General features: G+C 33.2%; 1 protein-coding gene across 1 annotated transcript; it reads left to right on the top strand.

Annotated features, from left to right (window-relative positions):
• The first annotated feature begins 5,203 nt into the window (after positions 1-5,203).
• Positions 5,204-8,792, top strand: LOC126678383 (uncharacterized). The gene is made up of 5 exons (XM_050373281.1): positions 5,204-5,918; positions 6,104-6,253; positions 6,314-6,381; positions 8,264-8,410; positions 8,673-8,792. Exons 1-5 carry the CDS (start codon positions 5,204-5,206, stop codon positions 8,790-8,792), a joined length of 1,200 nt encoding a protein of 399 aa, XP_050229238.1.
• Positions 8,793-11,986: the final 3,194 nt, after the last annotated feature.

Here is an 11,986-nt window from a genome sequence, read left to right as displayed (position 1 = left end):
AGGCCTCAAGATGGGGTTGGCCTACATTTATTTATAAAACTCTGATGTTTTATATAAGGTCTCATGTTTCAAATAAAAATTGTTTATTAAACGTTTAAGCTTACTACGGATTTTGGAGCAACTATTCCCCTTTCCCTAGCGCCGGTATCAGACCAAAAAATCGGATCGTGACAATTGTCTTATCTTTTTTTAATTAAATATGATCAAGTTAAAGAAAATGTAATCACGACATAATAGGCATCTAGAATAAATATTTTTTGGAATGTTGTGTATGTCAATGCATGAGAATTCGATTTAAATGCTTGATGATCATTGTGATATAAATAATGTGCATGCATATATTCATTTTAATAACATGTTCTTAACAATTGATTTTGGTGAATTTTCAAATTAGAATTAAAAGTATATAGTTTACGTCTATTCATTAAGAAGCTCTATCCATGTTATCATCTAGCCTTCTCAAGATTTTCTAGCTAACTGTTTTTTTACTCATTTTTGGATTAATATTACCGAGATCATCCTTTTAGGATTTTTTATCTTGTAGGTCTTGGCGCAATGGGTTGTGTGGGTTTGATAAGTATATTTCAATTTAAAATCAAAAGTGTACAAACCGAGTGTTGATCAAATCAACAACAACACATATATCCCCCATCTGTCACTAGGACCAAATTTAATCTCAGACAACTGCCTTCCCTTGGCAATGTCCAATTAATATCATTTTTTATTTCCTCTTCCTCTTTTCCTAAATTCCGCGTCTCGGATTCCTCCTGAAAACGGTGTTAGTAACACCTACCATATGTTGTCTTCTAGCCGGGGAGTGGCTATCCTGATTTGTACCGTTATGGATTCTACTCTTGATCTATTTCTGATTCTGGTATGTTTGAGGTAATGCTATACAGCTCTTAAGCCTTTCTACGTTAACCATTATATCAATTTCTCTTTTGAGGTTGCCATATTCCTCTATATCTGGCCATATTGACCATGAAAATTACAAATAATAAGTTTTATTGCCTTCTTTTACTGTTGATGGTGGGTTTCTTATTGGTTCGTTCTTCTCCATCAACATTAGTATCTCAGTTATTGTTGTGTTTAGTGGTACAAAAGGTCGTTCCTCATGCCTTCTTTAAGATTAAGATCTAGGATAATCATTTCCATAACCTGATCTGGTAGTCCTTCCTTGATTATTCATCAACCGATACCAGTCATTTTCTTTGTTATGCCCTTGAGTGGGTTTTGTTAAGTTGGAATTATGTTGGGTTGCAGTTGTCTTCCTTTGTCTTTTTCATCCAGGTTTATGAAATTTCATGCCCTCTTCATCAGATCTGTGTAATTTTTCACAAGATTGGCAATCAAGATATCACTAAAGACTTTCATTGTGGCGTTGTCCTTCATTGCAATGGTTGTGTCATCGTTGGGACCCTATATTGTGATAGATTCCTGACTGAATCTGGTTATAAATTCCTCCAGACTTTCTTCTAGTTTCTGGAAACATCTCTTTAGATCGTTTGATTTTTTTCTTTCTTTGAATGCTTGGGGCAAAGTAGATTTGAAAGGCTATTATCAATTCATCAAAATTGTTGATAAACCCTTCCTTCAAACTCTAGTACCACTTATGAGCTGGTCCCTTCAAGGTGGTTGGAAAAATCTTATAGATGGAAGCATCCAAAATGCTTTATACTCCCATTGTTACCTGAAAACAAACCAAATATGTATGTGGGTCAGTTTTTCCATCATAGTTATCAAGGGGTGGCATTTTATAGAAAGGTGGAAAAGGATAATCTCTGATGGCCTTGAAGAGGGGGTGATCCAAGCCTGCAAATGCAAGCAACTTTGAATCTGGTTTTTCTCTTTGTTTTTCCAATTATGTTCTAACTTCTTTTTGAGATTTCTTTATTGAGATTATTTTTCCATGCTGAATCTACTTAAGAGCTATGGACACTCTTTGCTATGCTCTTCCTCATTTGTCTTGTCTGGGCTCCACTAGATCTGGGCATCTATCTTTCTGAGGTTTTACCACCGGATCTACCCCTAGTGGTCGCGGGGGTAGACCCGTGTTTGAGGCCGGTATAATTCAATATTCATCTCTTCCTTCTTGAAGTAATCCTTGAGGATCAATAGTATGCGGTGATGCTTCTATCGGAGGGACGACCTGGGTGTTGGGTATTTCCTGAGCTAGAATGACTTGGTGTATCTACTGTAATGATGCCATTTGCCGACCAAGGTATTCCATATATTCCTAAACTTGCGAGAGAGTGGGTAGAGATGGTTATGGGTAACCTAAAACTGGTTTTGGGGTAGTTATAATGGTTATGGTGGCTGGAAAATTAAGGTTCATTGGTGCCAATAATGCATTATATAAGAAACTCTATGGTATTTGCGTTGTGGTGTAATGTATCCGGACTGATTTGTGCCACATAGAGGTACGGAGAAAAGTGGGGGTTGCCTGAAAAATGGTCTCCTTATGGGGGTAACCAAGCCTTCCCAAAGAATGTTTAATCGAGATTCTACTTCTGGTGGCCAAACAACTACATATGGTGGTATGAAGATATTGCCATGTGAGAGTGAAAGTTATGTGGTTCTACCATTAATTCGAGTAGAACCATTGAGTTGAATTCCATCCCTAGAGTATATATGGAAGATAATTTGTTCTATAACTAATTCATGATCGTCCATTTTCTAGTGTTTATGGTTTTTATAAAGTTAAATCAAATAAAAAGAAAAGTTTCCCATAGACTGTGCAATGTGATAAATTACCAAAAATAGGATAGTGATCTAATAAAGCTCTAGGACCTGAAAACAAAGAGCACGGTCAGAAAGAATGCTAAAAAGAATTTTCGTCCATTCACTCCGACGAAAGGAGAGAAAGATTAGAGATAAAAAAACGGAATACCTTAGGATTTAAAGATAAAGTGGTTTATATAGTGTATTTCTTCTTCTTCACTCGTGCTTCCATGGTGAGGTTTCCCCTTATATTATATGTTGAGCTGGGACTTTCATTTATTTTTATTGAAGAGATGTGTTTATTAAGCAATGGTGATATGGTGTGTGTATCTTCTCTTGTTAGAGAATTCTCTGTATTCCCTTTGCCTAACGTGGCCTTTCTAATTTCTTTAGTTAGTAATGTGATTCATAACTAAATCCCACGGTTGTAATAATGTTTCTTATCTTGGAAGAGACATAAGACAATCTCGAATTGAAAGTGTCCTTGGCCGAGATTTATATTCTCGTGGGCCTACGGACCTGGGGATTCCATTTTATTAAAGTTGGCCATATCTATATGTTTGGAGGTTGATTCGCCTGTACTGAATTTTCAATATCATTGACCCACCACTCTTTGATATGTGTAAATCGAGACGTACTAACTTTATTGCTAAAAAGTCCTCCAAGTTATAACCTAAATCGTCAACATAAACTTAATTAGGCATTTAGGTTTGTTGTAAGAAAATCCATAGCCTATCGAGAAATTTTCTGATTCTCGGTGTTACATTTTTTTCCACCAATATGAGTAGCAAAGAAGTAAATTTTTATTTTCATTCAAGTGTCATATCAAGTTCATAATAGCATAAAACTTCTATCTATTGTATCAGAACGAAGGAAGCTTTGATATTCAATGTAGCACTATAATTTTTTTTTTTGGTTATGACCATCATAAAATATGTCTTAAATTTTGTATAAATTTACCTTAAATTTAGAAGAGAAAGTACCCAAAATTTATATATATATATATATATATAGCGCGCGCTCTAGCGAAGATGGTGCAAAAGGCACTTTGTTTATCATTCTTTGATATAATTAGAGTTGTGTGTCATCCTTCTTTGTTGATAAATTGTACCGTTTGAGTTTATCTTGTTATATTTGGAGCTGATAACCTTCTCTTTTCATCTGATTTTTAATTCTAAATGTTAGGGCAAGCTATTAGATGTCCATTTTTTCCTATCTTCTTCCTTTTTATTTCCTCATATTAAAGGGTTAAATGTCTTAAAGGAAATATTTTATATCTTTATTCCATAACTCTATGAATTTATATGGTTTTAATGTTGTTAATGTCAAACATGCTATAAAAATATGCTAGTGCATGCATAAAGTGTTTCAAGATTAATCCTCAAGTAGATAATAATAAATAGACATTGCACATATGATCAATTGAAACTTCCTAACAAAACTTGATATTTAATTGTTTTGAAGTTATAACAAGTTGTTGAAGCAAAATATTTCAATAGTATGATCACTCTCTTTTAGTTATTTTAGTGGAAAGGGTCTCTTTGTCTTTTTATGCTCTGATATCTTCCTAAAATTAATGAACCATTGGATGTCTATCATTAAGATATGACATTCATTGGTCAAGTGACTGAAGGCCAAATGATACTCGTAGAAACCCCCGAGATAAAGCATTATTTTGATTCATTCATTGTTGGTGTTTACAACCTGGTTTCCCACATATGGTTGGGTAGTATTTGGGTGGACTTTGATAGTTGCTTTAGGTGTTTCATCTTGTGTAACAGAGAATCAAAGTCTCCACATTTAATTTGTTAACTTATTTAAAGTTGTTAAGTAGTTATTTGTTAGTTGTAGAGCTAGTTAAATTGTTAGATATTTGCTGAGTTGGCTTTATAGCCATTACTCACAACAAACATAATTGACAAATGTCAATTATGCTCTATAAATAAGTCTGTAAAAGTTCATTATTAGTTGAATGAGAATAAGCTCATTTCTTCTTCAATCTTCTTCTTCTTCAAATTCTTATATGGTGTCAGAGCTAATTGCTCTAGAACACGAAAATTTTTCAATTAAATCCGCTGCTAAATACTTCAAGCATTCTCATTCTTTAATCGTTCATTAATCAATCCTTATTTTCTTTCTATTACTGTTTCATCAAAAATCAAACTGATCTGTTCTTCTTTTTAATTCTTGATAATTTCAGTTTCTTAAATTGAGAAACCCTAATTCTTGATTTCTTCTGAACTACAATGGCTCATTCTATTTCAAATTTTGATAATCCTTCTTCTCATTTCTATTTACATCCGAGTGAAAACCCTTCACTTGTTCTAGTTTCTCCTGTTCTAAATGACAAGAATTATTATATTTGGGCAAGATCCATGAGAATGTGTTTACTTTCTAAAAACAAGCTAAAATTTATTGATGGTAGTATCTCAATTCCATCCAAACTTGATCCAGTTTATGTTATTTGAGAAAGATGCAATCAATGGTTCTTTCCTGGATTCTAAGATCTTTGTCTCCATCAATAGCTCAAAGTGGTCTTTGGATTGACTCTGCTTTAGAGGTATGGAAAGATTTGTTTGATAGGTTTTCTCAAGAAAATGCTGTTAGAATGTCTGATTTACAAGAGGAAATGTATGCTTTTAAACAAAATGCTTTGTTTGTCGCTGATTATTTCACTCACTTGAAGATTCTGTGGGATGAATATTCAAATTTAAGGATAGTTCCAGTGTGTAGTTGTAATCCTCAACGTAATTGTGATGCTTTGAAAGTGGTGAAAGATCAGCAAGATGCAGATTATATAATTCGTTTGTTGAAAGGCTTATCTGAGTCTTATTCAATTGTAAGGATTCAAGTCTTGATGAAAGAACCATTGCCTAAGATTAATAAAGTTTTTTCTATGGTTTTACATCATGAAAGACAAATGGGTTTAGGGGATTTTAGTAGTCAGATTGTTGAGCCATTTGTTTTTGCAACTCAAGCTAATTCATCTTATCAAAGAAAGGTTCCTGCATATGGTGGTTTTAATGGTAATAGGCAATTTGGTTATGGTAATTATGCTAATAACTTTAGGCCACAAAGAGGGCAAAGAAAGTTCTATAATACAAATAATGGTGATCTTCAAAAACCTGTATGCACTTTCTGTGGTCTTTCTAGACATACAGTAGAATTTGTTTTAGGAAACATGGGTTTCCACCAGGGTATAAGCCAAGGCCTATAACACAGTCTTTTGTTAACCAAGTAGGGGAGTATTGGCTAGAAAATGAATAAGGAAATGTGTATAATGATCAAAACCAGATGTTTCAAGATCCTCAAGATTCTTATATTCAGAATTATGAGTCCATTGGTCAAACTAAAGATGCAAGGAATTTTAGTACATAACAAGAACTTGAAGACAAGGATTTTGTTCCTGTTTTTACTAAGGATCAGTATAAGCAGCTAATGAATATGTTACAGCAGAATGCAATAGCAGGATCTCCAAAGATTAATACTATTGCTACTAACTTCAATGCTGCAAATATAGAAGCTGAATCTGGTATGCATTTCTTGGCTTGTAGTTATCTTAATAAATTTGTTTGTGATTCTTGGATCATAGATTCTGGTGCTACTGATCACATCACTTGCTCTTTGCAATCTTTTAATTCATATAGGAAAGTTGTTAATGTGCATATTACCTTACCAAACTCACAAAAAATACATGTTACACATGTAGGCACAGTTCAATTTTGTAAGCACTTTGTCTTATATAATGTTCTATATGTACCTAATTTTTTCTTTAATTTAATATCCACTAGTAAGCTAATAGAACATTAGGACTATTGCTTTATTCTTTACAAAAGTCTTTGTATAATACAAGATCCTATCAATTGGATGAGGATTGGATTAGTGTTGATGCAAAACCGCAAGTGACGGTATCGCGCAAGTAATATAATCCGGAGGTACGAATATCGATCCCACAGAGACAATGGACTTAACGACTAATTTTAAGAATTCTTTTTACCGGTTAGCTGCGAAAATGGTTTGAGAATTTGTGATCAAATTAAACAATTAAATGAGAACAATTAACAAATAAACTTTAAGTAATTGAAACCAATAAATTTAAATGATTTAAAGACTAATATTTGGAAATAATAAGATTAAAAGGGCTCAAGGGTTGATAATTCCGAATAAGAATATAAAATCATGAACAATGAATATTTTGGTGATTTTATCTAGAATCGAGCTATTCTAAAACATCGAATCTCGCTCTCTCGAGCCTCAAAGACCGATAAAATCACAATTCAATTGTATTGCCAAATTATGGTTCAGGCTAGTATGAAGCACCTATAGCTCTCTCTCGAGTTACTATAGATAAAAATAAACAAATAACCAATTAACAGGCAAATTACTCACTCTCGTGTTATAATGAACCTAGTCAAGTTATTAAATGATATTTATTAAGAAAACCTCAAGAACACGTATTCATTAACTCACTCTCGTGTTATTAATTCATACGTTGTTGATTAACTGATCTATTTTAACTAAGCTCTCTCGAGTCAGAATTAAAACATAGGGCAATGAATGAATTTATCAAATACATTCAAGCATGAAGAATATATATCAACACCAAATTTTAACACCTATTAATTAATCGATAAATAAATCGCTCTCACGTTATTAAAAACCGAATTAACCAACTGAATTGTAATTATAAAGCAAATTCAAAGATTACTTAAATTCCAACCACTCTCGTGGTGTTGTCCTTTAAATTTTCGATTACTTAGATCTATTTAATTAACAATTTCTCAATTAGTTAATTAAACATGCATCATGAATCAATCTCTCAATTAAATCCAAGCATTAAGTTCAATAATCAAAACACGATATATTTCCAATATATTAAAAGTCAATCAATTATATAACTAAATGTTCATATCAACCCTCGAACAAACGGTTTAGTTACCCATTGTCATATTGACAATAACAATGAAAAAGTTACACCTTGAATACATAAGAGATAGAAGATATAAATAATCTATACTAAGAGTCTAACTAATTCTATATCTAAGTCTATCCTAAGTCTAACTATTTTTGTACCTCCTTTTCTCTACACAAATGAGGACTATTTATAGAGTTGCTAGGAGTGGAGGTTAAGTCAAGAATCTCTCTTCTCTCCATGGAATTTGAGTGATGATCAAGCTTTGGATCTCTTCTTTCCATATAGAGTGGAGTAGGGAGCAAGTTCTTCCATAACCGTCTTGAGTGAATCATGGTTCACTTATCTCATTTCCAAAGATAACTTGATTTAATCTCATCTTGATATATACTTTGAGTGCTAATCAAATACTTCCAAATTGAGCTTGGGAGGATCAAGGTTGACTTATCTTGTTTCCAAAAAAAGCTTAAGTGTATCAAAGTTGACTTATCTCATTTCCAAAAGCGGATTGATCTAAGTCAACAATGATTTCTTCTTCCTTAATGATCATTTTGTCAACAATTCTTTCTTTGAGTGCAAGCCAAGGAAGATCCCTTTGAGTGTGAACCCAATATATGTTACTTATGGAAGGTGTATGAGTGTATTTGCCAAGAATCCCCAGCATATTTTCCAAGAATCGGAATTTTGCTCCGAGACCAGAAGTCAGCTGGCCCTTGGCAGGCTCATAGTCGTGGGCCGGCTGAGCTGCTGTTTGTGGCTTATTTCTGGTTCGGTTCGGTTTTGACTCGGTTTCACCCGGAACTTGGTTGGCTTTCTTGACTTTGACTCGAAACCATCTAGCTCTGACTATTTTTGCATTTTAACTCTATTTTATTCCTAAAAACTCAAAAAATATTAAATATTTACATTTTTCATATAATTTAAAAAATAAGTGAAATTAACTAAGTAAGCGTATATTTTACATCATAAAGTATTAAAAACTAGTAAATAAATGACCTCTAAATGACGTAAAATATACACTTATCAATTAACTATAAAGATTCAAGGACTTTATCAACTTGATAAATCATATTTTGAGAATGTTAAGATTGTTTCTGTGAATGTTGTAGTTGACAATTCTGCTTCTGTGAGTGATGATGATGTGATCAATGTGCATTGATTCTAGTTTTCTGCGGCATAATAGGTTAGGTCACTTGGCTAATTCTAGATTAAAATGTTTACAAGATAGTTGTTCTTTAATCAAGTTACATGTTCATACACATTGTAAAACTTGCCATTTGGCCAAGCAAAAAAAAATTTCTTTTCCTTTAAGTAATTCTACTGTTGATAAGTGTTTTGGTGCATATTGACATATGGGGTCCAACAAGATATGTGTCTATTTATGGCCATAGGTACTTTCTAACTATTGTAGATGATAATAGTAGATACACCTAGTTATATTTGTTTAAAACAAAGTCAGAAGCTAGAGTTATCATTCAGAATTTTTATGCATATATTGAGACACAGTTTTCTATCAAAATTAAATGCATAAGATCTGATAATGGTCAGGAATTTAACATAACTAGTCTTTATGATTTAAAAGGAATCAAACATCAAACTACTTGTGTATATACTCCTGAGCAAAATTCTGTTGTGGAAAGAAAGCATCAACATATTTTAAATGTTGCAAGGGCTTTTAAATTTCAATCTGCAATGCCTTTGTCTTAGACTGTGTTTCTCATGCTGTGTATGTTATTAATAGAGTACCATCAACAGTCATTAATAATAAAACTCCATATGAGATATTATTTGAGTTTGTACCTGAGTTTATTAAGTTGAAAGTTTTTGGTTGTTTAGCTTATGCTTCAACTTTAGTTCATACTAGACATAAGTTTTCACCAAGAGCGGTAGAGTGTGTTTTTTTGGGTTATCCAGCAAACACAAAAGGTTTTAGGTTATATAATTTACAAACTAAACAAGTTTTTATATTCAGAGATGTAAGATTTTATGAAAACTTGTTTCCTTTTCAAAATAAAAATGTTTTATCACAAGCGGATTCTAACTTAGTTTTGCCAGCAGGAATAGACGTTTCTGTTTTTTTATTATCCTGTGCATAATCATGTTCCTATTAATATTTCAAATACTCATGTTTCTGCTGATGCTCATAATACTCATCATAGTTCTATTTCTGAAAATCATGATAAGGTTGTTATTAGAACTCATTCAGAAGATATTCCTCCAGTTAATATTAGAAGGTCATAGGAAAGTTATTGAGCCTTTACATTTAAAAGACTATGTCTGTAATTTAATTAAAACTTCTCCTCATATATTGGATAAAGTAATGTCTTATGATAAGTTAGGCGAGTCTCATAGAGTATTTGCTGTAAATTCTGATACAATTATTGAACCAAAAACAAAAGAAGCTGTGAAACATAGTGTTTGGCAGGAGGCAATGCAAATAGAGTTGAATGCTTTAGATTATAATAATACTTGGATACTAACTAATTTACCTGCTAACAAAGTTCCAATTGGTTGTAAATGGGTTTTCAAAATAAAATATAATAGTGATGATTCCATAGAGAGGTTTAAAGCAAGGTTAGTTGCCAAAGGCTACACTCAACAAAATGGCATAGATTACACTGATACATTTTCACTAGTAGCTAAGATGACAACCATAAGAGTCTTTTTAGCAACAGCAGCAGCAAATAATTGGACTTTGCAGCAGCTTGACATCAACAATGCATTTCTTCATGGGGATTTACATGAGGAAGTGTACATGGAGCTTCCACCAGGTATGATATCTTCTGAACCTAATCAAGTATGTAAGTTAACAAAGTCTATGTATGGCTTGAAACAGGCCAGCAGGCAATGGAACATGAAGCTTACAGATGCTCTAAAGTCACAAGGGTATTCACAAGCACATTCAGACTGCTCATTATTCACAAAGAAGAAGGATATATCATTTACAGCACTGCTAGTTTATGTTGATGATGTGATCCTAGCTGGGAATGACACTGAAGAAATACAGAGAATCAAAGTCTATCTTGATGAAGTTTTCAAGATCAAAGACTTAGGCTCTCTAAAGTTCTTTCTAGGATTGGAGGTTGCAAGGTCCAGTTCAGGCATCATTCTGTCACAAAGAAAATATACATTAGATTTGCTCAAAGAAACTGGATTCTTAGAGTGAAAACCAGCCTCAACACCAATGACAACCTTAACAAGATTGGTAAAAGAAGATGGATCTGCACCTTATTAAGATGTCACATCATATAGAAGGCAAGTTGGTAAACTTATCTACCTATGCAGCACAAGACCGGATATATCATTTTCTGTGCAACAACTTAGCCAATTTCTGGATTGTCCAACTGAGAGTCATTATTCATCTATCTCCAGAATATTAAGATATCTCAAAAAATCACCAGGACAAGGTCTCTTTCTTCAGTAAGAAACAACTTAGACCTAAAAGCCTTCTCAGATTCAAATTGGGCTACATGTTCACACTCTAGAAAATCAATAACTGGATTCTGCATCTTTCTTGGGGAAGCACTCATATCATGGAAGATAAAAAAGCAAGTCACAGTTTATAAGTCAAGTGCTAAGGCTGAGTATAGAGCTCTAGAAAATACCACATGTGAATGCAATGGATCAAATACCTTCTTCATGACTTACACATTAAACAAACCTCATCAGCAAAGGTGTACTGTGATAACCAATCAGCCTGTCACATTGCACACAACCCAGTTTTTCATGAAAGAACCAAACTCATTGAAATTGACTGTCATACTGTTAGACAAAAAAAATCAAGAAGGTTTGGTTCATCTCTTTCCTATTTGGTGATCAACAGATAGCAAACTTATTTACTAAACCTCTACCACCAGCTAACTTTCAGAATTTGCTTACCAAGCTGGACATACATGATATATATATACACCAGCTTGAGGGGGGTAACAGAAAATCAAAGTCTTCACATTTAATTTCTTAAATTATTTAAAGTTGTTAAGTTAGTTATTTGTTAGTTGTAGAGTTAGTTAAGTTGTTAGATAGGTAGTTTATTTGTTGAGTTGGCTTTATAGCTGTTACTCACAACAAACATAATTGACAGATGTCAATTATGCTCTATAGATAAGTCTGTAAAAGTTCATTATTGGTTTAATGAGAATCAGCTCATTTTTTTTTTCAATCTTCTTCTTCTTCGAATTCTTATATGGCGTTCCCATATAGTGAACTCTTTAAATTGTTCACTAAGTTGGTTGATTCGAATAATGTGCTTTTGAACCCGTTTGGATTGGATCTCATCAGGCGTATTTTCATTGGCCTTAGCTGGAAAAATATAATCTAAACCAAGCATATAAAACTATCATCAGTCAACAATGG

The sequence above is a fragment of the Mercurialis annua genome, linkage group LG4 (genome assembly GCF_937616625.2).
Source record: "Mercurialis annua linkage group LG4, ddMerAnnu1.2, whole genome shotgun sequence".
Classification (NCBI taxonomy): domain Eukaryota; kingdom Viridiplantae; phylum Streptophyta; class Magnoliopsida; order Malpighiales; family Euphorbiaceae; genus Mercurialis; species Mercurialis annua.
Note: the sequence above shows the minus strand (reverse complement) of the source record. Positions and strands in the feature narration are given on the sequence as shown.